The sequence below is a fragment of the Lynx canadensis genome, chromosome B3, assembly GCF_007474595.2.
Source record: "Lynx canadensis isolate LIC74 chromosome B3, mLynCan4.pri.v2, whole genome shotgun sequence".
Taxonomy (NCBI): Eukaryota; Metazoa; Chordata; class Mammalia; order Carnivora; family Felidae; genus Lynx; species Lynx canadensis.
Window position 1 is genome coordinate 32,054,888 of NC_044308.2, and position 23,318 is coordinate 32,078,205.

The 23,318-nt window shown below is 56.2% G+C and overlaps 1 protein-coding gene across 2 annotated transcripts; it reads left to right on the forward strand.

Moving 5' to 3' along the window:
- Positions 1–10,671: 10,671 nt before the first annotated feature.
- INSYN1 (inhibitory synaptic factor 1) lies at positions 10,672–22,266 on the forward strand. 2 transcript variants are annotated; one of them, XM_030317749.1, is made up of 3 exons: positions 10,672–11,159; positions 11,583–12,306; positions 21,517–22,266. In XM_030317749.1, the coding sequence occupies exons 2-3, from the start codon at positions 12,151–12,153 to the stop codon at positions 22,237–22,239; spliced, it is 879 nt and encodes a 292-aa protein (XP_030173609.1). In that variant the 5' UTR covers positions 10,672–11,159; positions 11,583–12,150; the 3' UTR covers positions 22,240–22,266. The 2 variants fall into 2 exon arrangements, with proteins under 2 accessions (XP_030173609.1, XP_035920172.1); XM_036064279.1 differs by lacking the exons at positions 10,672–11,159; positions 11,583–12,306 and having other exon boundaries at positions 21,524–21,591; positions 21,687–22,266.
- Positions 22,267–23,318: the final 1,052 nt, after the last annotated feature.

The following is a 23,318-nucleotide window of genomic DNA, read 5'->3' on the forward strand; positions in this document are numbered from 1 at the left end:
GTTTTGGAAGATCACCATCACCACCGTAGCCTCCAGCCTCCTTTTATCCAGCCAGTTCTGCCTCCATTTGGGGCTAGCTTGAGGTGGGCCTGAAGGGACACAAAAAAGAGGAACTGGGGGAGGGCAGTTTTGGCCCCATCTCCTGCCGTGTCCCTAATCCGCACAAAACCCTGTGCGGTTCATTCACTTGGTATTCAGTGGAATAATGTAGCTGGTAATGAATTTGTTTTGCATTCAGTTGGATAACACTGTTAGTTATGAATTTATAATTTGCAAAGGGATAAGGCTTTTTTTTTTTCTTCGAGGCGTCAGAGAAGCTGTTGCTTACAAACTTGTAATTCGCCGCTGCAAATCCATCTGTAAATGACACTATTGCAAGCCGAAAATCTCTCAGGCACGGGGGGATACAGCCTCAGAATTAAATTGTGTGTTTGACAAGAACCTGCTGTTCTGTCCTGCCCCGGCCCCGTCGGCCCCTCCCTTCCTCCTGCGTTCAGGCTCAGCCTTGCCAGCTTGACTCTGGCAGTTCGGCTCCCACCACCCTTACCCCCAAGTCATCCAGGGCCAGCCCCTGAGGGGGTGGGGTGGGGTGTGCAGACGGGCTCGGCCAACACAGGTGTAACCTGGGCCTGTGGAACGAACACAGAAGCCCACTCTCCACTCCCCCTAACTCCTTCTGGGCCTCTGTTTCCCCATCATGGGAGACCCCAACCCCCTTAGAAGTGTTTCCCACAGATTTGTCAGCCAGAGGGGTGGTGACTGCGCCCAGGGGAGTGCCCCCCCCCAACCAGACTGAGCCCAGACTACAGGAAAAGGGTGGGAGTACTGGCCCGAGGACCAAAAGGACAGTGATCCGTAAGACCTCAGCCCACCCAGACTACACGGAGCCGAACCTCTTTGTCTCAACCATTTCTAGGCTCTTGTGTTTTATATTTTGGGTCTTACTTTGTTTTTGCTTCTCCCAATTACTATTCACTCATTTATCTTTTTTTTTTTTCTTTTTTTAGTAAAAGTTTCTCTTGAAGAGTTAACTCAGGACGAAAATGAAAAGCAGGCTCAACCCATAGCGGCGCTGTAGAAGGAAACTGGTGGCGGGTAGGAAGGCAGGGCTGGGAAAAAACTCGAAGGCGCATCAGCAGGGAGTCAGCCATCCTCGGCACGGGCCAGACACCGATTGGGAGCACCGGGGCACAGCGTAGCCTCTGCCGTGGAGGCTCGAGGCTCTGCCAATGATCGGGCAGCGAGGACAAGGTGAGACCACTGTTTTGATCGAAGGAATCTGTGTGTTGTGAGGTCCCATGGCAGAGGCTGTGTGACCTCTGGCAAGTTGCTTAACCACTCTGAACTTCCTCCGTTGTCTGTCAGTATCTGCTGAGCACTTGCATTGTAGGCCGTCAAAGGGATGTACGTGCAGTCTCACGGGGAATCCAGACATCACATTATTACAAATAAGTGGGGGCATAGTCTGGGGGAGAGTCCTGGGAAGGATTGAAATTGAAGCCAGGATCTGAAGGATGAATGGAAGTTAGCTGGATGGAGACGGAGGAAGAGTGCCCCTGGGGCAGAGGGAACAGCATGTGCCACAGTCTAGAGGCAAGACACATAGCATGTGCATCCAGGGTGCTGAACGAAGGTCAGTGTGGCTGATGTGCGGGAGTAACAGGAAGCGGGGAGAGTAGCTGCAGGGTCCAGACCACCCAGGGGCTCATGGGCGCCCTACAAATTTGGGATTTCAGGGAGATGTGAAACACGTGACGATTTTAAGCAGGGGAATGATCTATCCGACTCAGTGTTTTGCGATCCTTTTGGCACTATGGGGCTAATGCTTTGAAAGGACCAGTGAGCACGTGGTAGGGGGTGGATTTCATTGTCTGGTGGAGAGATGATGGTGTCTCAGACAAAGGGGGTGGCAGCAGAGAATGGAGACAGGGGAAATATGCAGGAGGCAGAATGAGCAGAGGTGGATTTGATGTGGGGGGTGGAGACAGGAAGGTACAAAAAATTCCAGAGTTTCTGTGAGAGCCGCAGAGATATGGGATCGGGGTTGCGCAGGGGTGGGGGCGGGGGGCTTGTGTCAGAAATATCCCGGGTTTAGTTTTGAATCTGAGCTTCCCGGGAGGCAGAGGATCTCACGAGTCTGGAACCTGGAGAGAATCTGGGCTGGAGATGCGTTTCGGGAATGAGGAGCCTTGTCGGTGGCATCGGCGACCACTAGACGGGTGGGGGCGGGGGGGGGCAGGACAGGACGGAGGGGGTAGGATGAGGGTTGAGGATGAACAGGACAACGTAAAGCTGAGCCTGGGGCAACTCCAGTGCTCGGACAGGGCAGGGTGGAAAGTGGCGGAGGCAGCTGAGAGCCAGGGGTGAACACTCAGCCGGCAGAAATCCGGGAAGGCTTGGTGCCCCTGAAGTTGAGGGCAAAGAGGGGGCTGACTAAAGAGGTGGTTAACTAACTGAATGCAGTGGGAAGACAAGTCAGATCAGCACCCGGGGTGGGGTGTCTTGGAGGTCACCGGTGACCTTAGCATTTCACTAGACGAGCGGTACAAGCAGGTGCCAGATCGCTAAGGGAGGGAGAATCAGCGGGGGCTGGGGAAGAAGAGGCAGGGCATCTTGGGGAAGAGACAGCTCTTGGGGTAAGTCTGGCTGTGGAGAGAGCAAAGTCGAGCCAGTGCTTGGAGAGGGAAGTGGGATCTTACTTTTAAGACAGAAGAGTTTAGAAAGCAGGTTTAAATGCTGATGGACAGAAACCAGGAGAAAGAGGCGGGGGGCAGGGGGGTGGACGGTGATTTCACTGACAGGAGAGCAGAGAGTGAGGGGTAATGGATAACATAAGACTCCCCAGAAGACAGGAGGGGATGATAACAACACAGTTTGCTCATGCTGTTGGCAGACTAATGCTGTTAGCGGGGTCTGGGTGTCAAAGGTTCAGGGGAGGGAGGGGTGTGAAGCCTCGGAATGTGCACTGGGGCCTGGGGGGGGTGCTGAGTTATGCGCCCTGTTCCTTCTCTCCAGCTTTTTTCATCCCAGGTCACCTTAAAGCTATTTTGTTTCATAAAGATGTAAGACAAATAAGCATTGTAGAGATTCCATATTCACGAAACATGGCTTGAGAAGTCACTACAGCAAACTCTGCTGGACATCGAGGACACGGAGGTATCTGCTCTCCAGCAGCTCATGGTCCGGTGGGGGAGGGTCGGACTCACAGTGACAGTGTAGTGTGGCAAGTGCCGCACTTGCAGTGGACAAGGGCTCTGTGGTGGTGCAGAGGAGGGACCTCACGCACGGCGAGAATATGTCAGGAGGTTCTGGCGGTTGGTCTCCAGGAGAAGAAGAAGGCAAGCATTCCACCCAAACAGGAGAGCGGGTGTATTGGCTAGTGTGTTGAAGAGCTGCGAGTAGCTCCTCCTGGCAGAAGCGATGGGAGCAAGAGGCCACAGAGAGGAGGTTGCGGAGACAGACAAGGGCCAGCTCCTGAAAAGAGCAGAATGCCAAACTAAGGACACCGGATTTTCCTTGTAGGAATGGGGAAGCCATGGAGGGTCATAAACAGGTAGATCAGAAAGCTGATGTCAGACGAGGCGCCTGCGTGGCTCGGTCTGTTCAGCTTCCGACTTCAACTCAGGTCATGATCTCGTGATCTGTGAGTTCGAGCCCCCGCGTCGGGCTCTGTGCTGACAGCTCCGAGCCTGGAGCCTGCTTCGGATTCTGTGTCTCCCTCTCTCTCTGCCCCTCCCCTGCTAGTGCTCTGTCTCTCTCTCGCAAAAATAAATAAACATTAAAAAAAAAAGGGGGGGGGCTGATTCCAGCAACAGTGGACTCCACAGAATAAATCTGATGGTTGGCAGATCCATTAGTTGGCCATCAGCTAATGCAGGGGCCAGTGGGTCCAAGACAGGGCCTGGTCATCAGTAGAGAGAAGAAACCTGTCTACACAATTTTAAGAGGGTGGAATGAACAGCACTTAGTGCCCAGTTGGATATGGGAAAGCAAGAGTCTAAGATGATCACAAGTTTCCAGCTTATGTGGAAGGCTGGAGGGTGGCGCCATCGTCCGAGATGGGGGAGATAAGAGGGGGTACATTTGGGGGTGGGAAAGACAATGGGTTCTGGCTTGGGCACACTGAGTTAAGGTGCCTGCATGACATCCTCATGGAAATGTCTAGCAGGCAGGTGGCAATACGGTCTGAAGTTTTGGAATAGTCTCTTCTGGAAATAGCAAATTGGAAGTCAAGAACCTTTAGGGAGTGTGGAAAACTTCCCTCGGGGAAAGTGTACAGAGTGAGAAGAGAGTCCTAGCGAGAATCCTCACGGATCACCAACATCCCAGGGACCAGAGGAAGAAGAATCCTTGAAGCCAACTCAGAAGCAGCACTCAGAGAGGTAGGAAGAGAACCAGGAGAAAATGAGCTATGATGCTATAGAGTAGAGGGTGCCCCAGTTATCAGGGTTGGGACCACAAAACAATCACCTTGGACAGGGGACAAAGAGGGTCTGCTGGTGTTACCAAGCACAAGGTCTTGCTCAGTGAGGGTGATTTCAACAATGCAATGACAGCTGAAACCAGGCTGTGAAGTTTAAGGAATGATCGGAAGTGAGGAAGAAGAGGCAACCAGTGTACCAAAATCTTTGGAAAACCTTGCCTTGGCTGGGGAGATTACAGCGAGCAGGAAGGTGACAGAAATGTCCCCAGACATGGCTTCCTCGATAGGAGCCCCACCGCTGTCCAGCTGCAGAAAAACACATGTCATCGCCTCCTCATTCCGAAATGGCCTTTCCTAGGAGATCAGATATAGGCACTCCTTTACCTGGGGATTTTCTTATGGAAAGTTTGCCTATAATATTATCCATCGATCCCACCTTTGTGTTCAGAAATTTCCCTAGGCTGCAAATATTGACAACAATATTTATGAACACTTACTAAGCCCTGTGCTGAACATGTTACATGGCGTTAGCCCTCAAGATAACTACCAAATACTTGGTATCTTGATATCTACCAAGAAAGAAGGGAAACTGAGGCTTGGGAAGATTTAGCAAGTCACGTGGTTAACAGAAAAGCCAGCATGTGGGCCTTCCAACTCCACGGCCAAAGTGAGAGCTTCTCTATTATCTATTTTCTCTGAACGTGCTCTCTCTGGCTCTGGCTCTGCCTCCCTGGTGCCAGGACCCACTCTTTTTGAGAATTCAGCCTGCAGACTGAATCCTGGTTTCCTCCTGACCTGCATGCCAGTCTCAGTCCTATGCTATCAGTCACAATGGATTGCAGGCTAATAAAAACAGCTACCATTTTTCTAGCCTTTGCCTCCCATGCCCCCACCTGGGGCACAATGCTTGGTGCTTCCTGTTCTTATCTCATTCCATCCCCAAGGCAACCCCGTGCAGTCTCTATGACTTTGACCATTTTGCAGATAAGGAACCTCAAGTTCAGAGAGGGTAAGTAACTTCCCCAAGATCACACCGCTAGTAAATGGCAGAGCTGGAATTGAAACCCAAGTCTGCCTGATGCAAAACCTTCCAGTACCCACTCTCCCCTTCCATGGCCACACGGCAGCAGTTCCCAACCCTCGGGTTGCAGGATCTCTGACATCCCACCCTATCCGGGAATCCAATCACTTAGTCATCCGTCAGCATTCCCTGAGTGTGTTTGTCAGACTCCTGTTGGTCGTGTGAGACACAAACCCAACGAAACCAGTTGGTACAATAAAGGGATTTATTGGCTCTTAGAGATGGATAGGATGTAGTTGCAGCTCCCAGGACTGAAAGAAAGGCTGCCAGGCCATAAAAGCCAAGATTGGGACTCAGTGCCACCAGCGTGCTCTCTAAACTCCTCTCCCCTCTGTTGCCTGGCTTGGCTCCTCCAGTTAGTGGGAGAGTTGGCTGTCAGCAAACTTTGCATCCTGGTAGGAAGAAGGCTTCCCTCCCCCCTGCATCTACATATCAATCTCCGGGAACGAGTCTGATTGGTTCCGCTTGGGTAGTGTGCCCACCCCTTGGGCCAATCACTGGTGCTAGAGGAAGAGGCTCTTTGACACCTGCAGCCCACCTGCTGGCAATGGGGTAGGATAAGTGGGAGTAGCGGGCTCTGCAAAGGACGACCCACTAGGGCTATGTGACAACACGGGGGAGTTTCCCAAAGGAAGGGGTTGTCAGAAGTGGGATGATGGAGGGGCGCCTGGGTGGCGCAGTCGGTTAAGCGTCCGACTTCAGCCAGGTCACGATCTCGCGGTCCGTGAGTTCGAGCCCCGGCGTCGGGCTCTGGGCAGATGGCTCAGAGCCTGGAGCCTGTTTCCGATTCTGTGTCTCTCTCTCTCTCTCTGCCCCTCCCCAATTCATGCTCTGTCTCTCTCTGTCCCAAAAATAAATAAAAACGTTGAAAAAAAAATTAAAAAAAAAAAGAAGTGGGATGATGGAAAACGGGCTGAAGAGGTAAAAGCCACCGTCACAGTCCACTACACGGGTCCGTGTGAGAGACGGGGGCGGACACGACACAGACACCATCTTGGGGGAGGTCACAGCCTCCCGAAGAAATAAGGCTTGTAGACACAAAGCCGTTAAGAAGAACTGATGGCAGCTACCATCCATGGAGTACCTACCTGGTGCCAGGCATTGGGCCAAGCACTTCCACAGGCATTATTTTATTCCAAGCTCACAATGACCCTGGAAAGTAGGTACCATTATCATCCCTATTTTTCTGAGTCAAAGAGACATTAGAAGACAACTTTTTTTTTTTTCCTTTTTGGCAAGGCAGCCAATATAGGGAAAAATAAAAATGTTTATGGGCTCCTTATCCTCGCTCAGAGAGGTTAAGTGACTTGCCCAAGGTCACACAGCCAGCACATTAAATGAACATCCTGGGAAACATTTGGTTAGGGGCCAAAAGAGTGCTTCTGTTTTTCTCTGCCAACTAAGGACTAGGGAAGGCTGTCTGGAGATGGCAGGGGGATGGAATATGGATCTAAGCAGAAATCTGAAGGCTGGGACATCTGGGTAGGCAGACAGGGAGGTTGAGGGGAAGAGAGAATGAGTTAATCTCCAAACTCTAAGGAAGGCAAGCCCGAGCACCACCCAGAACTTAGTTATTCCCTCTCACCTGTGACAGCCCTTTGGAGATTTATAATCAGATTTATAATCTTCTGAGAATTCTCTTCTTAAGCCTGCTCTGACCAGCCCACCCCTTCTTCACAGGACATTTACACCAGTCCCCTCCTCTCCTCCATCCTGGCTGCCCTCTTAGGGATCCACCCAGTGGACTGGGGTCCTAGATATTTGATCCCCACAGGTGACAGAAGAAATGTCACCTCCCTTTTTCTACACAACTCACTTCTATTAATGAGACCGAAGATCAATTAGGTATTAAGCAGTCACAACTTACCCTCTGAAACCAAGCTCTCTGTCTCCTAACACTGACAGTTCAAACACATCTCCCCCATTCCGCACATGGGCAGATGGTTCCATGGACCTCAGGCTAGAGAAACTTGTTCTCTTTCCTCAGGCTCAGCCCATTTTTGATCTTGGCTAGTCTTAGCATCATAGCTTCTGTGCAAATGGTCGGTGGGACTATATGATTCCAGTTCTAGGAGGTACCTAGAGCGGTCACATTCGTAGGCACAGAAAATAGAATGGTACTTATTGTTTACTGCATTCAGAGTTTCAGGTTTTCAAGATGAAAAGAGTTCTGCAGATGGATGGTGGTGGTCATTGCACGACAATGTGAATGCACTTAGTGTCACTGAACTGCACGCTTAAACATGGCTAAGATGGTAAATTTCATGTGTATTTCACCACAATTTTTTAAGTGATAACTGCTGGGGCCTCTGGTTTCCCCATGTCCCCAGGAGAATATCTCCCCCGCCCCAGGCAGCTGGACTCCCACCCTCACCGCTTCTGGAAGACCCAGGGTCTTGCAGAAGACCCCTGTGCACACACCTCTGAGAGAGCTTGGAGAACAAGTGAAACCATTGGTACCCTTAACACTTCGCTGTCCCTGGAATTCAGTCTCCCTGTTGGGCCGGCCTCAAAACAACCATCCAGCCCCATCTCTCTTGATCATTCCTCCACCTCTAGCTCAAGATCTCTACTTCCCTGTCATCTGAACTTTTGTCAGTGTCACCTAGACTCACTTCTATTCCTCACTAAACCAGTCAGCACCCAATGCCCAACAATATGGCTCCTACCACCTTCCATCTCCTCCCTCCCCACCCCCAAAACCTTCCCCTGCCACATCACCAGTGGCCTCCTAAGTCCCAAGGCCAGTGGGTACTTTCCATTCCTTCCCTCCCGGCAGCTCTCCACAGCCTGTGACATGGCCGACCATGCCTTCCTCCAAACCCTGCCCTCCCAGGCCTGCACGACACCCTACTCTCATTCTCCTCCTACCTCCCTGACTGTCCCTGTTCCAGGGACTCTTTCCCAAAGCTCCAGCCTGGACCTACTGCTTTTAGTACTAGTCTACACAATCTTCCTGCTTAATCTCATCCCCTCAAATAATGATTCAGTTAAACAAAAAAACAACCCTCAAGGCCAGACATAGATCCATATACTCAACTGTCTTCAGGATGTCTCCACCTGTCCCAAACTGGACTTTTCATCTTCACCCCAGATGCGTTCTTCCTCTCTGTTCTCCGACAAAACTGGCAGCACAAGCATCTACCCGGTCTCCCCAGCTATAAGCCATAAGCTGTAAGAGGCATCGTGGACTCCCTCCCTCTCAAAGTCCAGCCAGTCTCTAAGCCCTGTTCTAGTCTCCTAAAATTTTTTTCAAAGCATCCCCTCCTCTCCGTCTCTGCTCCCGCTCGGCCCCTCCTCTCTCGGCTGGATTCATGCAACAGCCTCCTAACTGGTCCCCTCCCTGTGGCCTAGCCCTCAGCTCCCCCATCCACAATGCCACAGTCGGTCTCCTGAGAAGGCAAGCAGGACCAGGTTCCTCCCTGATATCACCCTCCCCTCTGCCCCAGGAGAAAATCCAAGCGCCCAACTGTGGCTTCCAAGTCTCTCCAGGATCTGGTCTTCCTCTAATCCACTGTCCACAGAGCTGTCAAACAGGTCATCGCTAAAGGGCCCAGGGTGTCAAACCCCCCCTCTCTTCACTTCTGTCTCTGAGCCTCGGCTCTAACCGTCCTCCCTGCCAGAGCGCTCATCCCTACCTCCTCCACACTGACAGTCACCGGGGTAACTCCTACTTCTCCTTCCCCATGCAGCTCAGAGGTTGCCTCCCGAGAGAGCCTGCCAGCCCCTGACCTGGGTTGCTCCCCGCCCTCCCCACTCCTTTACCGTTTCTTCTAGAACTTGCATTTGTCCTGCATTTACCACCTCTCAGCTTACTCAGGAGTGCCCCCACTGCCCCCAGGAGCTGTGAGCTTCCTAAAATGCTGCCTTTCCTTCCTGAGACCCCAGAGTCTAGCATGGGGGCTGGCACCCAGAAAGCGCTGAATAAATGTTGAGTAAATGGATGAGTAACCGAAGAAATGATCAGTGTCTAACGCCTACCCCGGCACCGGAGCCTCCAGCTCCCAACTGTGCCTAGCCCAGAGCTTGGCACACAGTAGGCGCTCGGTAAAGGTTGTCCGTATTCTATTTTCTGAATTAATCTGCCTCAACGCAAGCTCTGGGGCAGGCTGAGATATGAGAAGGAGAAAGGGGAGGGTCTGGATGCGGGAAACTTTAGCCAAAAGAGACGCTTGGGGTGCACCGCAGTGGGGGAAGGGGCAACAGGGTTGCCTGGAAAGGCGGGAAGAGCTAAGTCCCCAGGCCGCTGCCCCTCCGCGCCCCGAGGTCGGGCACAGTCCCGCCGGGCTAGTCCGCCTCAGCCCGGACAGCGCAGGACCCCGGCGGTCACCCGGGTGCTGAGACCCCCCGGCTCGCGCGCTCGGCGCTCGGCGCTGGGCGGCGTGTGTGTCGCTTTAAAAGCTCCCTCCCGGCGCGCAGGGCCGGCCCCTTCTCTGACAGCGCCGAGCGAGCGGAGCCGAGCGAGCCGGGCGGCCTTTGAGGGAGCCAGCGCCCGCCCGGGCGGCCAGTCCGGCGGGGGGCGGCGGGGCGGGCCGGGGGCGGCCGGGGCGCGGGCGGCGCGGCGGCGGCGGCGCTCGGGGAGCGGGCCCAGGCCCCGCGGAGCCCGGCGGGGCAGGGCAGGGCGAGGCAGCGGAGGGAGGCCCAGCCCCGACCCCGCGCCCGTCTGCCCCACCGGCAGGCAGGCGAGCCGAGTGGCAGCGGGCGGGGGGCGGCGGGAGCCGAGCGGAGGCTGCGAGCCCCGAGCGCCCCGGCCGGGCCGGGCCCGCCGCGCGCCCCCTCCCCTCCCTCGCCGGCGCCTCGCCTCCTCCTCTCGCTCTCCTCGCCTCCTCTGCTCCGCCTGGCGCCGCTCCCGCCCGCGCCCGGGCCGCCGAACCCAGCCGGGCCGGGCCCCCTGCCTCGCGCGCTCTCGGCCGGGCCCGGCGGGGACCCGGTCCCCGCGGCCGCCCCCGCCCCTCCCCCCTCCCCCCGGGGCCCGGCGGCTTCCGGACCTTTCCGACCGCGGACAGAGCGGTGGGAGCGTTCTCGCCCCCGGCGGGCGGGCGGCCGGGCCGGGCCGGGCCGGGCGGAGCGGACCGTTGCGGCCGCTCCGGGCGCCGCGGGTGCCGGAGCGCGGACCTTCTGGGTCCCGGCTGAGCGCGCCCCGGGCGCCCGGCGGTGCCCGCTCACTCCGGGGCAGGGCAGGCAGACCTCGGCGGAGCCCGGAGCCGGCCGATCTGGACTGGACAGAGCGAATCCCGGACTGTGCAGAGCCCGGGGGATGCCGGGCGTGGGCTGAGGGGATCCCGGCGCCCTCCGATCCCTCCGACTTTGGCTCACGCGCTGGGACCGGCCCGGCGTCGCCTTGGTCGCCCTGCGCCCGGGTCACCTGTGGCCTCGGAGCCCCAAGCCCACCGGACCCTCGCTCGGTCCCGACCCGGAGCCCGGCGGGGGTTGGGGGAGATTTTTCCTGCCCCCTTCCTTGGAGCTCGGAGGCCCCGCCCCCTCCCACCGTCCAGATGTCTCCCGTGGCGGCTCTGAGGACCTCCCTGAGGCCAGGGGCCGAAGGGTCCAGAGAGAGAAGCCCGCCCTAGGGAGCCTTTGGGGGGGCCCCCCAACCTCCTCCTGGGGCTTGGCCCCCGACGCTGCTCGGAAGGAAGGCCGGTGCTCCCACCCTTGGTGAGTCCGGGAGCGGAGCTGGGGTTCTGAGGGAAGGCGGGGCTGGGGAAGGGAGGGTCCGCTGCGAGTGAGGGCACCTGGGGGCACTGGGAGGGAGGACAGAAGGACTGGAGAGGCCCTCTGGCAAACCAGCGGGACCAGGCCTGGCTGGGGGGGGGGAGGGAGTGGAGGCACGGGGGAGCTGGGGGAGCTGGGGCAGGGTGCCCCGTCGCAGGCTGAGGACTTCTGCCTCCAAAGCAGGGGCTCCTTTTCCTTCTAGAGGAGGGGCTATGCTGTAGACCATCTGCCTCCACCACCCCTCCCCACAAAGAAAAAAATTCCCCAGCGACGAAGGGTGCAGGCTGGCGAGAGGAGGGAGGCAGCGGCATTGCCGGCTGGTGCTGCAGCCTGGGAGGGCTGACGCCAGGCTTGCTCTCTCTGCAGGGGGCTGCCCTTCTCCTCAGACCAGCTCCCTTTTCAGAGCTGCCCACATCTGGAGCCCCCTCCACATCTGGAAGACCCCAGCCACCGTCCCTCTGCAGGTGTCAGTTGCCTCAGGAGACCTCTGGCTTTGCAACTGCCTAGGAGTTGTGAGGGATGACTGCTGCCTTCCCCCATCCCAAGGGCATCTCCTACCCTTAGTCCCTGCAGAGTCATCCCCCTGCCTCTGTGTCCAGGCTCAGCCAGAGATCAGCTCAGCACACGTTCAGGCACTTCAAGTCCTGGAGGCCACTCCTGAGACCCGAGGCCCCTCCCCCTGCTCTCCTGTGTCCTCACCTTGACCCCCTCTGTCAGACTCTGTCTTCCTCTGGGTGTCCCATTCCCCACCCAGAGGCAGAGGAGGCGGGGTGGCAGGGGGCAGGGGCTGGGTGAGGGCCACCCAGGGCCAGGGTGGGCTGGGGGGCCGTTAAGATGTGGAGCTCTGCCTGGCCGAGGGGGGCTCCGTGGAGGCAGACGCAGCGTGTGCCCGGCTGGGGGGAGTATGGGCAGGCCCGCAGCCACGTGGTAAAGGATGAACATTCGGGGCACCCCGGACCTCGGGCAGCCCAGTGACGACCCCAGCAGTGGTGGCCAGCGGGAGCGGATTCGACAGCGAATGAAGATGGTCATCGGGCAGCTTGAGGGCATCCTGCAGGAGCTCAAGGAGGTGGCCAAGGAGCTAAGGGAGGTGAGTGAGGGGCCGGCCAGACCCCAGGCCAGTTTTCCTGGGCCCGGCACCAAAACATGCTCATCCGTGTTTAAGTGTGTATGTGTACTCACAGCTGTGTGCACCTGTGTCACTTTGCTGGGGACTTCCTTTTCCTTCTTCTTTCGCCAAATCTGCTTTGCTAGAAATCTCACCATACTCCAGGACTGGAGGGGCCTCAGTGTTGCAGAGTTGACTTGGGCAGCGTGTTGTGGGCCCGTGGCCTATGGTTAGCCCTCCGGGCTGCCAAGGTGACAAATATAGACTAAATCCTACCATAGCCTCTTAGTGGGAGACACTCTTCTGGGGCCCAAGCTGGCTTTTGACCCCACCATCTGCCTCGCAGACTCTGACCTACTCAGAAGGTGGCTCTGAGAGAGTGTTGCTGGCCCTACTGAGAAGCTCTGAGCATTCTCCAGAAATCACACAGATACTCAGAACCCTTGATCCGGGAAAAAGTTAAAGCCAGCTAGGCCTGCCCTGCCCTGAGGTGGGAATGTGTCTGGGGGGCCACTAGTGGGTACCAGAGTTCCTGGGTACCTTGGCAGGGGCAGGAGTCTCGTCTAGAGGCATGCATCCCCGTCTACAGTTGTGAATGTTTTTGCCAAGGCTGAAAAGTCACTGAGAGATCCCGGGATGTGTGTCCCTCTCTGTCTAAGTGGAGCCCGGTTTAATTACTGCTTCCCACATCGCTGGGGTAATGAGGTACACACGTCCTCAGCCCTGCCCCTTGGGCTGTGTTCGAGCCCAAAATGCATGACCAGCGTTCTGGGCCGCTGGCCTGAATTTGCCCACTGGGTGCCATTAAGCCGGCCAGGTGGGCTTTAGGCAAATTTCAACTCCCTGTAACCAGGGCCCCTGCAGAGACAGCAGAGAGAGTGATTGAATGGGAGTTATGGGTTCATTCTTTCCGCAGCCAGCTGTGCAGGGAGGCTCCTGGAGGATGGAGGAGAGGGGGGTGATGGTGGGCACCCACTCCGGCCTGGAGAGCCAAGGAGCAGGGCATGTTTGAAGGGAGCTGTGTCCCAAGCAGAGGGGTTGTGGAGAGGCTGGAACAAGAACTGAGGTGAGGCAGGGCAGTCCCCTCAGCCCAGAATCAGCGTTGTGGTCGAAGACCAGATGCCCCTGAGCAACCCCCAAACTCGTTGGTCCAAAGGACTACAACTCCCCTTCATCCCTCTCTACCCCATCTTTTCCAGATGCTCCTGTGGGTCCGTCAGGGCCATGGGAACCATCCAGAGTCTCAGTCTTGGGCAGGGGCATGGGACCTGTGCCCCAGTAGGCCCACCCAGAAAAGAGCCAGGATGGACTCTAAGCCTGGGAGTCCTATGGCCCGGAGCCTACTCTCAACTGAGCATCTTCTGAGATCTGCCTCTCCTGTCTCCCCAAGCATAGTCACCCAGAGCTTAAAGACATCTCACAGATCACCCATACCAGCCCTGTCCATTTTCTGTTTGAAGAAACTGAGGCCCAGAGAGGGCTGGGGGCTTATCCAAAGTCACGGAGCCTACTAGTGGCAGAACTAAGCCCAGAACTCAGGTTCCCGTGGCCTATTCTGAGGCTGGAGCAGGGGGGACTAGTGGGTGACCTTTTTGCATTTTGACAGGGGCCTTCTAGAGATGACACCTTCTGCTCGCGCTGTGATGCTCTGAGGGGATGCCCTTTCGAGGATGAGGCAGGGAGATCAGAAGCACTAGGATTTATCTGCAGATCTGTTAGATGTTCCCTCTCTCCCTTCTCAGCATATATAGACGCAGCCCCATGTCCTGCACAGCAGAGCTTCAGGGTCACAGGCCGTGCAGCCCAGAGGCCTGAGCCAGGACAGAGAGAGATGAGTTCCCTCCCCCTACACACCCTGTAGGCCATGTGCCTCCACCCAAGACTTTGGCAGGTTGCTACGGCAACCAGCGTCTACCCCGTATGCCACAGCCTGCCCGCTGCCAATGGCACCCAGCTGGGAGGGGGGCAGGCCTCAGAGCTCCCCCATCCCCCAGGCAGGGTCTGGACATGGGGAGATGGGCAGAAACAAGTATTGGGGAAAGCAGGTAAGGCTCTGGGAGGCCCAGGCAGAAGAGGAGACACCGTAACTGACTTCCTGTGGGATGGGGTTTATCAGGAATGGGGTTACCCGGTGGGGGTGCCAGGCATTAGTTTGGGGTAAAGGGTTGCAGCCCTCTGTTCCCTAGAACCTGCAATCTTGGCTCTTGATCCTGAAAGGGGGCTTATAAAACTGGATCTACCTGGCTCTTCTCAGTCCCTTTGTGTGGCGTTTTTCCATCAGGGGCATGGGTAGACCCAAGGTCTAGAGGGTGGCAGGCACTTCTTCCCTCATTATACCCCCTTCCCCAGATACCACCGGGTCAGCGCTCATCAGCTGGGTTGTCATCAGGAGAGCACATACCACTGATCAAGGCAAACCCTCCTCATCCTCTTGAGCACAAAGCCTGAAACTCACAGAGAGAGATGGGAGACCCTAAAGCACTTCCTCCTGAGGCCCCTGAGCCTCAGTCTACTCATCTCTGAAATGGGGATGCTGATCATTCACATCTCAGAGTGGTCTTGCAAGGGTTTATCGGAGGCTTGGCATGTGGCAAGGGGGGGGGGGCGCTAACACTCACACCCCTAAAGGTTTTGGAGTTCCCTCTCCCATACCTCCCTCACCCTCCCAAACCCCTGCTGCAGCTCTGTCACTGGCTCCCCAGGTGATAGGGAGCAAGTTCTGTCCCATGGGTGAGGAAAGTACCCTCATGGACTAAGTAAGGTGAAGAATGTAAACGTGCGTTGAAAGCTGAAGTTGTGTTCCAGAGGGATGTGACTGTCAATCATTAATTAACCCTCATCCCTCCTAGGCTCCCCAGTGCTCCAGGACGCCAGGCCAATCCCAGCAGGCTCTCCAAACTCCTTAAATTTCTGCGAATCTCAACTTAGATAGAGATGCAGCACAGCCTTAAGGCCAAGAGCATGGGCTCTACAGCCAGACGTCTCAGGTTCAAATCCAAGCTCCACCCCCTTCCTAGCTGTGTGAGCTTTGGAAAGTTACTTCACCTTTCTGGGCTTCTGTTTTCTGGCAAATGGGGATACTTAATCTTATGCCTGCCCACCTGCCCCAGGGTTGTCGTAAGAATTAAATGTGATACCATGTATAAATTACATGCACCGTGAGGGACACCAAACTAGCTCCACATCTTTTAGAGATTATTAAGGAGATATTCTTGCACCGGCCGGCTTCTTACTCCATGGATGGCCTTGTTCTTTTGGAGTCACATCAGCTTCTTAGCCATGATCAGAGTGGTCAGAGCCAGGACCCTGGCCTCCTGGCTGGCACCCTTCAGTATCTTGGGCTGTACGGCAGTGTCGCCCTCTTCCAGCATGGAAAGAGGTAGAGAGCGATGGTGATGGGGGGGGAGGGGTCTCCAATAAGATGCCTTTTGAACAGAGACCCAAAGGAGAGGAAGGTACAAGACGAATGGGTATCTGGGAGAAGAGCCTTCCGGGCAGTGGGAGCAGCCAGTGCAAAGGTCCTGAGAAGGAAGTGTGGAAGTGAGCTCGGCATGTTGGGAATCAGCAAGGAAGCCAGGGCGGCTGGAGTGGAGTGAACCAGGAGGAGAAAAGCAGGAGGAAAGGTCAAAGAGAGAGCCGGGAGCTAGATCACACAGAGCCTTAAAGGCCTTGGTATGAAATTCAGATTAATCCTCAGTGAGAATCCCCCACCGTCTCCAGGAAGCTCCTGCTTGTGTTTCTGGGTGGGAATCTGCCTCCCCATTGGGCTCCCTGTTCCTCACCAGCTGGGGGACCCCAAGGGCAGGGGGAAGGGCCCTCATCCTTGGCCCCTTAGATGGTGAGCGTATCTTAACCAGGTACTTGGCCTCCTCCTCCCCCTCCTCCCCACGATGTCACTCAGCATGGGGGCTCAAAAGTGATCCTCGAGTTCGCGGCTGGTGACTGTCATGTCGTCACTGACTCTTGGGTGGGACCTAACTTAGGAGCACAGTGGCCCACCTGGCGTGGCAGCGGAGGGTCCCCTCACCTGATTTGCACGGGGAACAGGCCCAGTGGCAACCGTGCAGTCCCATCGGCAAGGTGCTATGTACGACGTGGCATGGAAAGCCAAGGGCTTTCATGAGATGAATGTGGCCCAGCCAAGAAGCAGCTGGGGCAGGAGAGGCTGGGGACCACGGAGCTGTGCCAAAGTGGGTCAGCGCCATCACCCGCAGCTCAGCAAGAATTGTGCGGATTTTTTTCTTCTTATTTTTTTTTTTTTCCCTCACCTTCCTTTCCTCCCTCTTTCCCTTTGCGTTCTCCTCCTTTGGACAGATTCACAAAGCTCCCTGGCCAATTAGGCCAAATTGCAGGATGAGAGTCATGAATCACAGTCAACTCTCCCCACCCCCCACTCCACAGCGCCCCCCCCCCCGAAGACAATAAATAACATAATCACAGAATTAAAAAATAATCAGTGGTCATAAATGATGCAGATCCCCAGTTATGTAACCAGCTGCCTGGGGAGCTGGGTGGGAGGGGAGGAGGTAGCAGCTTGTTGAGTGAGGGGAAGGGGCCAGAGGTGAGGGAGATGCTGGTTCTGGGACTCCTGGGTCCTCGGTCCTGGCTCTGGGGCCTTAAGGAACACAGATGTGCTTTCCTTGGAGAGAGGGTTCAGCCAGGGCTGGAGAGAGGGCTGGGGCGGGCAAGATAGGACCATGCAACTCCTTCTCAGAAAAGCAGCCCCAACAGTTTTTATCAGCCTCCTGTCTCAACTCATCCACTCATCCCATGGCTGTATTTGTGAGGAGTGTGCCAACCCCTGTGCCAAGCTAGGGGTGCCATGGCGGGCAAGATGCTCCCAGTCCCACCCCTCATGGGGCTTACTGTCTAGTGGGAAGACATCAATCCTGTAACATACATGTATATGCAATTGCAGCAGTGATAAATATTGGAGAATATTTTAAGGAAAGGTGCGGAGTGCCTTGAGAGCCTATCCTAGGGAACCTGTTCCCCACGGAGGATCAGGGAAAACTCCTGATGGAAGTGAGATGGGGTGAATAGAAAAAGAGGGAGCATTCCAGGTGAGGCCCAGAGGCCGAAGTGGGCTCGGTGGAGTGGGTAGAGCTGGGGAGGCTCGCCTGGCAGGGCGGTGGCTGCCTGCTGGAGAGAAAAGTCCCTGTGGCCAGAGTTGTGGGGTTTGTGTTTGAGACACTCGGGAGTTTGGGGAGCAGGGCGGTGCTGGAAGCAGAGGGGTGACGCGGTCCTGTTGGCTGATTCTGAGATGCCCTGAATGCAGCGCGCAGCAGGAGCTGGGCAGGAAGCTGCCTGCGGATGGGTGCGGCTGTTCAGGTGAGGTTGCTGAGGCTATGAGCAGGACCGAGGTTGGGGGCGCCCTTGGGACGGGGCCTGGAACCCCCAGCCGGTCTGTCACGGCCCTCAGCCCTGCCTTTCTAGTGTTCCTTCTTGCCCGCTCTAGATCAGCTAATTCTTGTTCTTAAGGTGCCAGACCCAGCAGTCAGGACTCCTGACTTGTGGTCTCAGCTCTGCTCCTTCCAGTTTCTGGCCCTCAGTCTCCCCCTCAGCAAGCACAGGGAGAGGGGTGAAGCCGACAGCGACTCCAGTCCTCTGGCTTTGAGGCTCTAGGATTCTGTGATTCTTATGCTGTCATTTCTCTCTCCATTTGCTCTCTCCCCATCTCTTTCCTTCTGTATATATAATTATTTCCCTGTCCTCCAAGACAATCCTAAATTACATGTAGGCAAAATGATTATTGAATCTCAGAGAGAAATCACAGATTTCAAGGCATCCGAAGCAGAGGGGCAGGTAACATGGGGCCTGCCTGTCCTCTGCCCGCCCCACTGGCCCCACGAAATGAGGTATAGGGACAGGTGGTGGGGTTTGTGGACTGACCCAGGCCCTGCATACAGGGTGGGTGCCCTTGGCACATCATTCCTCTTTCTGGTCCTCACTCATGTCATTCATCAAGTGGGTGTGCCTGTCCCTAGTGGTCTGGGCCAGCTTTGCCTTTGAGTTTCATTACCGTTTGGCGTCTAGACCCTCTTCTGCTCCTGCTCTGTCCGGAGACAGAGCAGGGAACATAGGTGCCACCCATGTACTGGGGTTTGGAATACCCAATAGGTCCCATTATTCTGCCACAAGCATTGGAAATGTCCCCATCAGAATGCCATTCTGTGGGTGAAGAAGTGACTCCCATCAGCTCTTGGGCCTGGTGCCAGGGGCCTGGTTCTACCTTTTCACCCACTGGTGCACAGTGGAGATTGATAGTCTTTGTTGTTCTACCTGCTTTCTGGGCATCGTGTCATTAACTACTCCCAACAGCCCTGTCAAGTAGGTACTACTAGAATTCCCTTTTATGACGACACAGGCACAGAGACGCCGGGTCATTTGGCCAAGGTCACACAGCCACTCGGTGGTTGCACCTAGCTAGGTCTGACTCCAGAGTCCAGGTTCGCAAGTGCTTGGCTGTGCTGATTCTACAGTTTAAATCACGTTCCATTAAACCCCCATCACCTTGGTGAGGAGAGGATTGTCCGTCCCATTTTTGTAGAGGAGGAAACAGACATGGGGAGAGAAAATCACCTGCTTCAAGTTCCTTAGCCAAGATGTGGCCGACTTGGGATTTGAACCCAAGCCTCCCTCTGTCCTGTCCCTCCACATCCCAGGATGGAACCAGAGAAGGGCGTTCTAATGGAGAAGGGGAAGGGCCTGAATGCGAAGGCTGCCTGAGCAGGTGGCCAGCCAGAAGTTCTTGGGTGGGAAGGAGTATGTCCAAGCCTGACAGCTTTAGGGCCCCTGCCCTGTGCACCCTGGGTCTTCCTCACAGGCATTAGGAGCCCAGCTTCTGGGTTTGGCCTGGCCTCAGCCAACCCTGTGTGGTCACACCCAGTCATTTAATGGCATTTCTACTAGCTGTGTCCCCATGCTTCCACAGCAGAAGGCTCAGGCTGAACTTGATCAGGAGAGCCTAATTTGCCCCAGACACTCAGGGCCTCCCCTGAGACTGGCAATGCTCCCAGGTGCTATGTCCTTACCAGCTTAAATCCCCAGAGCCCTCGTCCAGTGGTTCTCAAAGTATGCCCCTGGATTAGCAGCACCCAGAAGCGTGTTGGATGTGCACCTTGTCGAGCCCCACCCGGGTCCTACTGAATCAGAAACTCCGGCGTGCATCAACCCACTCCGGTTTGAGGGCCCCTGCTCTGGGCCAGGACTCCCACCCCTCAGGTGGGGCTTGGGTTGAACAGGGGCTTCTGGGGAAGATGAGCTTCTCTGAGGTAGGGGGAGTCACTCGGGGGTGGGGGACACAAGAAGGGACTGCCGGATTGGAGGGTGGGGCCCCACCCTCCCCACATTTCTTGCCCAAGCCCAGACATCACAGTAGCACCTCACGGTGGTGAGCAGTCTTGCAGGGGAGCGGCAGGAGAGGGTGGGAATCTCGGCTCCCCCCTGTTACTGGTGCCTCGGGTGCAATTTCTGGAAGCTCAGGAGGTGATGATCTCATGGGTGGAAAGCCTAACGCTCAGTTGGTGCTCAGAGATGGGAGATGATGTCACTTTTATCACCAGTGCCCCACAGAGCCCCTTTACTGCCCTTCTCACCGTTCCTCAATGAGGGCCCTGGTGAGGATGGCAGCGCTGGAGTCATTGTATTCAAATGGTGGCAAATGAGGTTTGAGATCCAGAGAGGTTGTGTGACTTGCCCAAAGACACACAGAGCAATGTCTAAGCTGAATCTAGAACCCGAGTGTCTTGACTCCCCCAGTTCTGCAGGCTCCAGCCAAACGATCCCACCACCCCTGGGGCCTGGGGCCTGGGGCCATGGGGAGTGGGTACCCCTAGGCATGGACACCCCAAAACAGCTTCTCAGTCATCCCTGTAAACCCAGAGTCGTAGAATCTCAGAGATGGAAGGAACCTTGGAAATAAAGCATTCGCCCAACCTCCCCATTTACAGATCAAGAAACTGAGACCTCAGAGGGAAAATGACTGATCAGGTCACCCACGTAGGACCCTCTGACTCCTAAGCAAGTAAACTTCTCACTGACCCATACACCTCCTGGCCCACTGTTTATGCCCTTGCTTTTGTCTTGCATTTGGGGGCATCCCCCACCCCCACCCCTCACCAGACACCTAGCACATCACTGGACAGCAGTCATCCTCATACAAGTTTGTTGGACTAGGGGCTTCCTTAGTTAATTCATTACCTCACTGCTCTGACCCCAGGGAAAGAACACCAGAGAGGCACCGGGAGCTTGGGGACGCACTGTGTATGTTTTGTCCTTGGGTCTCTTGGTCCCTCTGCTTTGCTATTGTTGTTGTTTTGCTGTTTTTGTTTTTGGTCTGAATCGTTTCCCCCTTCCCTTACTCTGCCCATTCTGGACCCTTTCTGATGGGGTCTCCCTTTTCCCCCTTCACTGTCTTCATCCCTGATTTCTGCACTGACAGGGTCTAGGCGAGGAGTCCTGAGGCAGGGCACCTCTATAGAGGCAGGGTGCTGCTTCATGTGGGATGGGTGGGGTCAGTGGTCTCTGTGACCGAGCTGCCCCCCACCCCCCCCCGAGTGCATGTGATGAGCGGCCCTGGACCCAGGATGAAGGGTTTTCTTATTCTTTCCCCAACGAGCCAGGGTTGATCTCCACTCATCAGGGGCCAGGAAAGGGAAGGAAGGAGGAGGCTCCGGGGTACGTGGGGGTATGGTGATGGAGACTCATGGGGGACAGTCACTGACCCGGCACAGGCTGGTCCAGGATGCTTTGGGAAACCTGGGCAGAGTCTTCCTCATGGTCACCCCGTATCATTTCCTCTCCAACTCATCCATCATGTGGTCTGCTCATCTCTCCACCGAGTGGCCTGGCTGGAGTGTCAGCTTCTGTAAATGGCCGCCTCTCAATCAAAGGAAGATGGAACTCTGAGCACCAGAACAGCAGCTGGCTTGGGGGGAGAGGGGTGTGTGCGTGGATGGGGTGTGTGTCTGGAAGGAGGGACTGAGGACTAGAAAATAGGAGAATGGCCCAGACAGGCTCTCCTCACCCTCGTCCAACGTGGGCCCTCACTGGGGCAAACGAACCTGTGACCTCAAGCCCAGTCACCATCCTCTGGGGTCATCAGCCAGGCATCTAGCAGGGGGGGACAGGGGCACGCTCACACCCGCGTGATGCTAGGCCCCCCTCACTCGTCTCTCCTTCCATGGCCAGGTGGTGAGCCAGATCGATAAGCTAACCTCAGACTTCGACTTTGAACTGGAGCCAGACGACTGGACCACGGCCACTGTGAGCAGCACCTCCAGTAGTGACAAGGCGGGCGTGGGCGGCCCCTTCGACCTGGGTCACCTAGACTTCATGACAGCTGACATCCTTTCGGACAGCTGGGAGTTCTGCTCCTTCCTGGATGTATCTACCCCCTCGGACTCCGTGGACGGCCCAGAGTCGACCCGGCCAGGGGCTGGCCCCGACTACCGGCTCATGAATGGTGGCGTGCCCATCCCCAATGGGCCACGAGTGGAGACCCCGGACTCCTCCAGTGAGGAGGCCTTCAGTGCTGGCCCCACAAAGGGCCAGCTGCCCCAGCGGACCCCAGGCACACGGGAGAGGGTGCGGTTCAGCGACAAAGTACTCTACCACGCTCTGTGCTGTGACGATGAGGAAGGGGACGGTGAGGAGGAGGTGGCAGAGGAGGAGGTGGGCCTGTCCCCAGAGCCTCCCCGTACAGAGGCCCACGTGGGCCCCCTCAAGCCCTCCCCGGCTCCCTACAAGCCAAGACGCTCTCCAGTGACCAGCCGCCGCTCAGGCCCCACCTTGGCCCCTGAGCAGACCCGAAGGGTCACAAGGAACAGCAGCACCCAAACAGTGTCAGACAAAAGCACGCAGACGTTGCTGCCCTACACGGCTGCCAGACAGAAAGCCAAGGGGAAAAACTAGGGGCTGGGGAGGGGGCTGGGGGGCAGTGGGCACATAGAGCTATAAATATATATATATATATACATATATATATATTTAAACAAACGCAGTCATAATAAAATTTTAAAATGCTAAGGATCCAACCCCGAAGGCCCCAGAGCTTTCACGGAGCTCATCTTAGACACAAAGATGCCTACTCACCATCTAGGTCCCAGGAGGTGCGGCCGGAACCACCCTCCCTTCCTTCTCATTGCAGGGCTCCCGAAAGGGGCGTCCAAAAGCATGTAAATTAGGTGGGACTCCTCTTCCAGGCCCCCCGAGCACGGTGGTGGAGTCTGGCTGCTGGCCTGGGCCCTGTCCCAGAGGGGATCCATCGACAGGTGGCAGGCTCACAAGGAGCAGTGTCCAAGGCCAAGGGCTAACCGTAGGTCTGACTGCAGGATGGAGGGCCTCGGGGTGGCATCACTCCACACACACCTCCCCCCATACTTTCCACTCCGAAGCTTGTGCCTCTCCTTCCCAAAGGCAGACTTACCCGGGGAGATACACAACCCCACCCCACTCCCCTTCCATCTCAGGGTTCCCCAGGACACAGAGAAGGAGCAAGCTATTCCCATGGGGCAGGCCTCCCTGCTGGGAAGCTGGGCTTCCCCAGACCCTAGAGGACCACACTAGATTCGGAAGGGGTTTGTTTGGAGGGACTAGACCACCCCCATCCTTCCAACTCCTATCTTCAGCTTTGTCCTCTAGGGCAAAGCCAGCCAGCCCCAGAGTTGGCCCTGTGCAGAAACTGAGGTCCACGTGAGAGGGCAGCCAGTGGCCACTGTGGGGCTGTGAAAGGGCTAAAGGCAGGCTCCTGAGCTCCTTCTCTAGGCAGGCAGACCCAGAGAGGAATCCCATGGCCTTACTCTGCCCCTGCTTCCTCACACAAGGACCCCGAACCCACCCTCGCAGGTCTTGAATGACACCAACAGAGACAAGCTGGGAGCCTGCAGGTAACAAGGCTTCATCTGGGGTGGGGGGCCGACCCAGGCACAGCATCTGGATATCCTGGAGATCATAATCATAATCATTGCTCACACTTATTGGGCAGGCCTCTG

Coding starts and splice junctions, on each gene's coding strand:
- INSYN1 (XM_030317749.1), top strand. CDS start 12,151: ATGAACATTCGGGGCACCCCGGACCTCGGGCAGCCCAGTGACGACCCC. Junction 12,307..21,516: donor TGGCCAAGGAGCTAAGGGAG/GTGAGTGAGGGG, acceptor TTCCATGGCCAG/GTGGTGAGCCAGATCGATAA.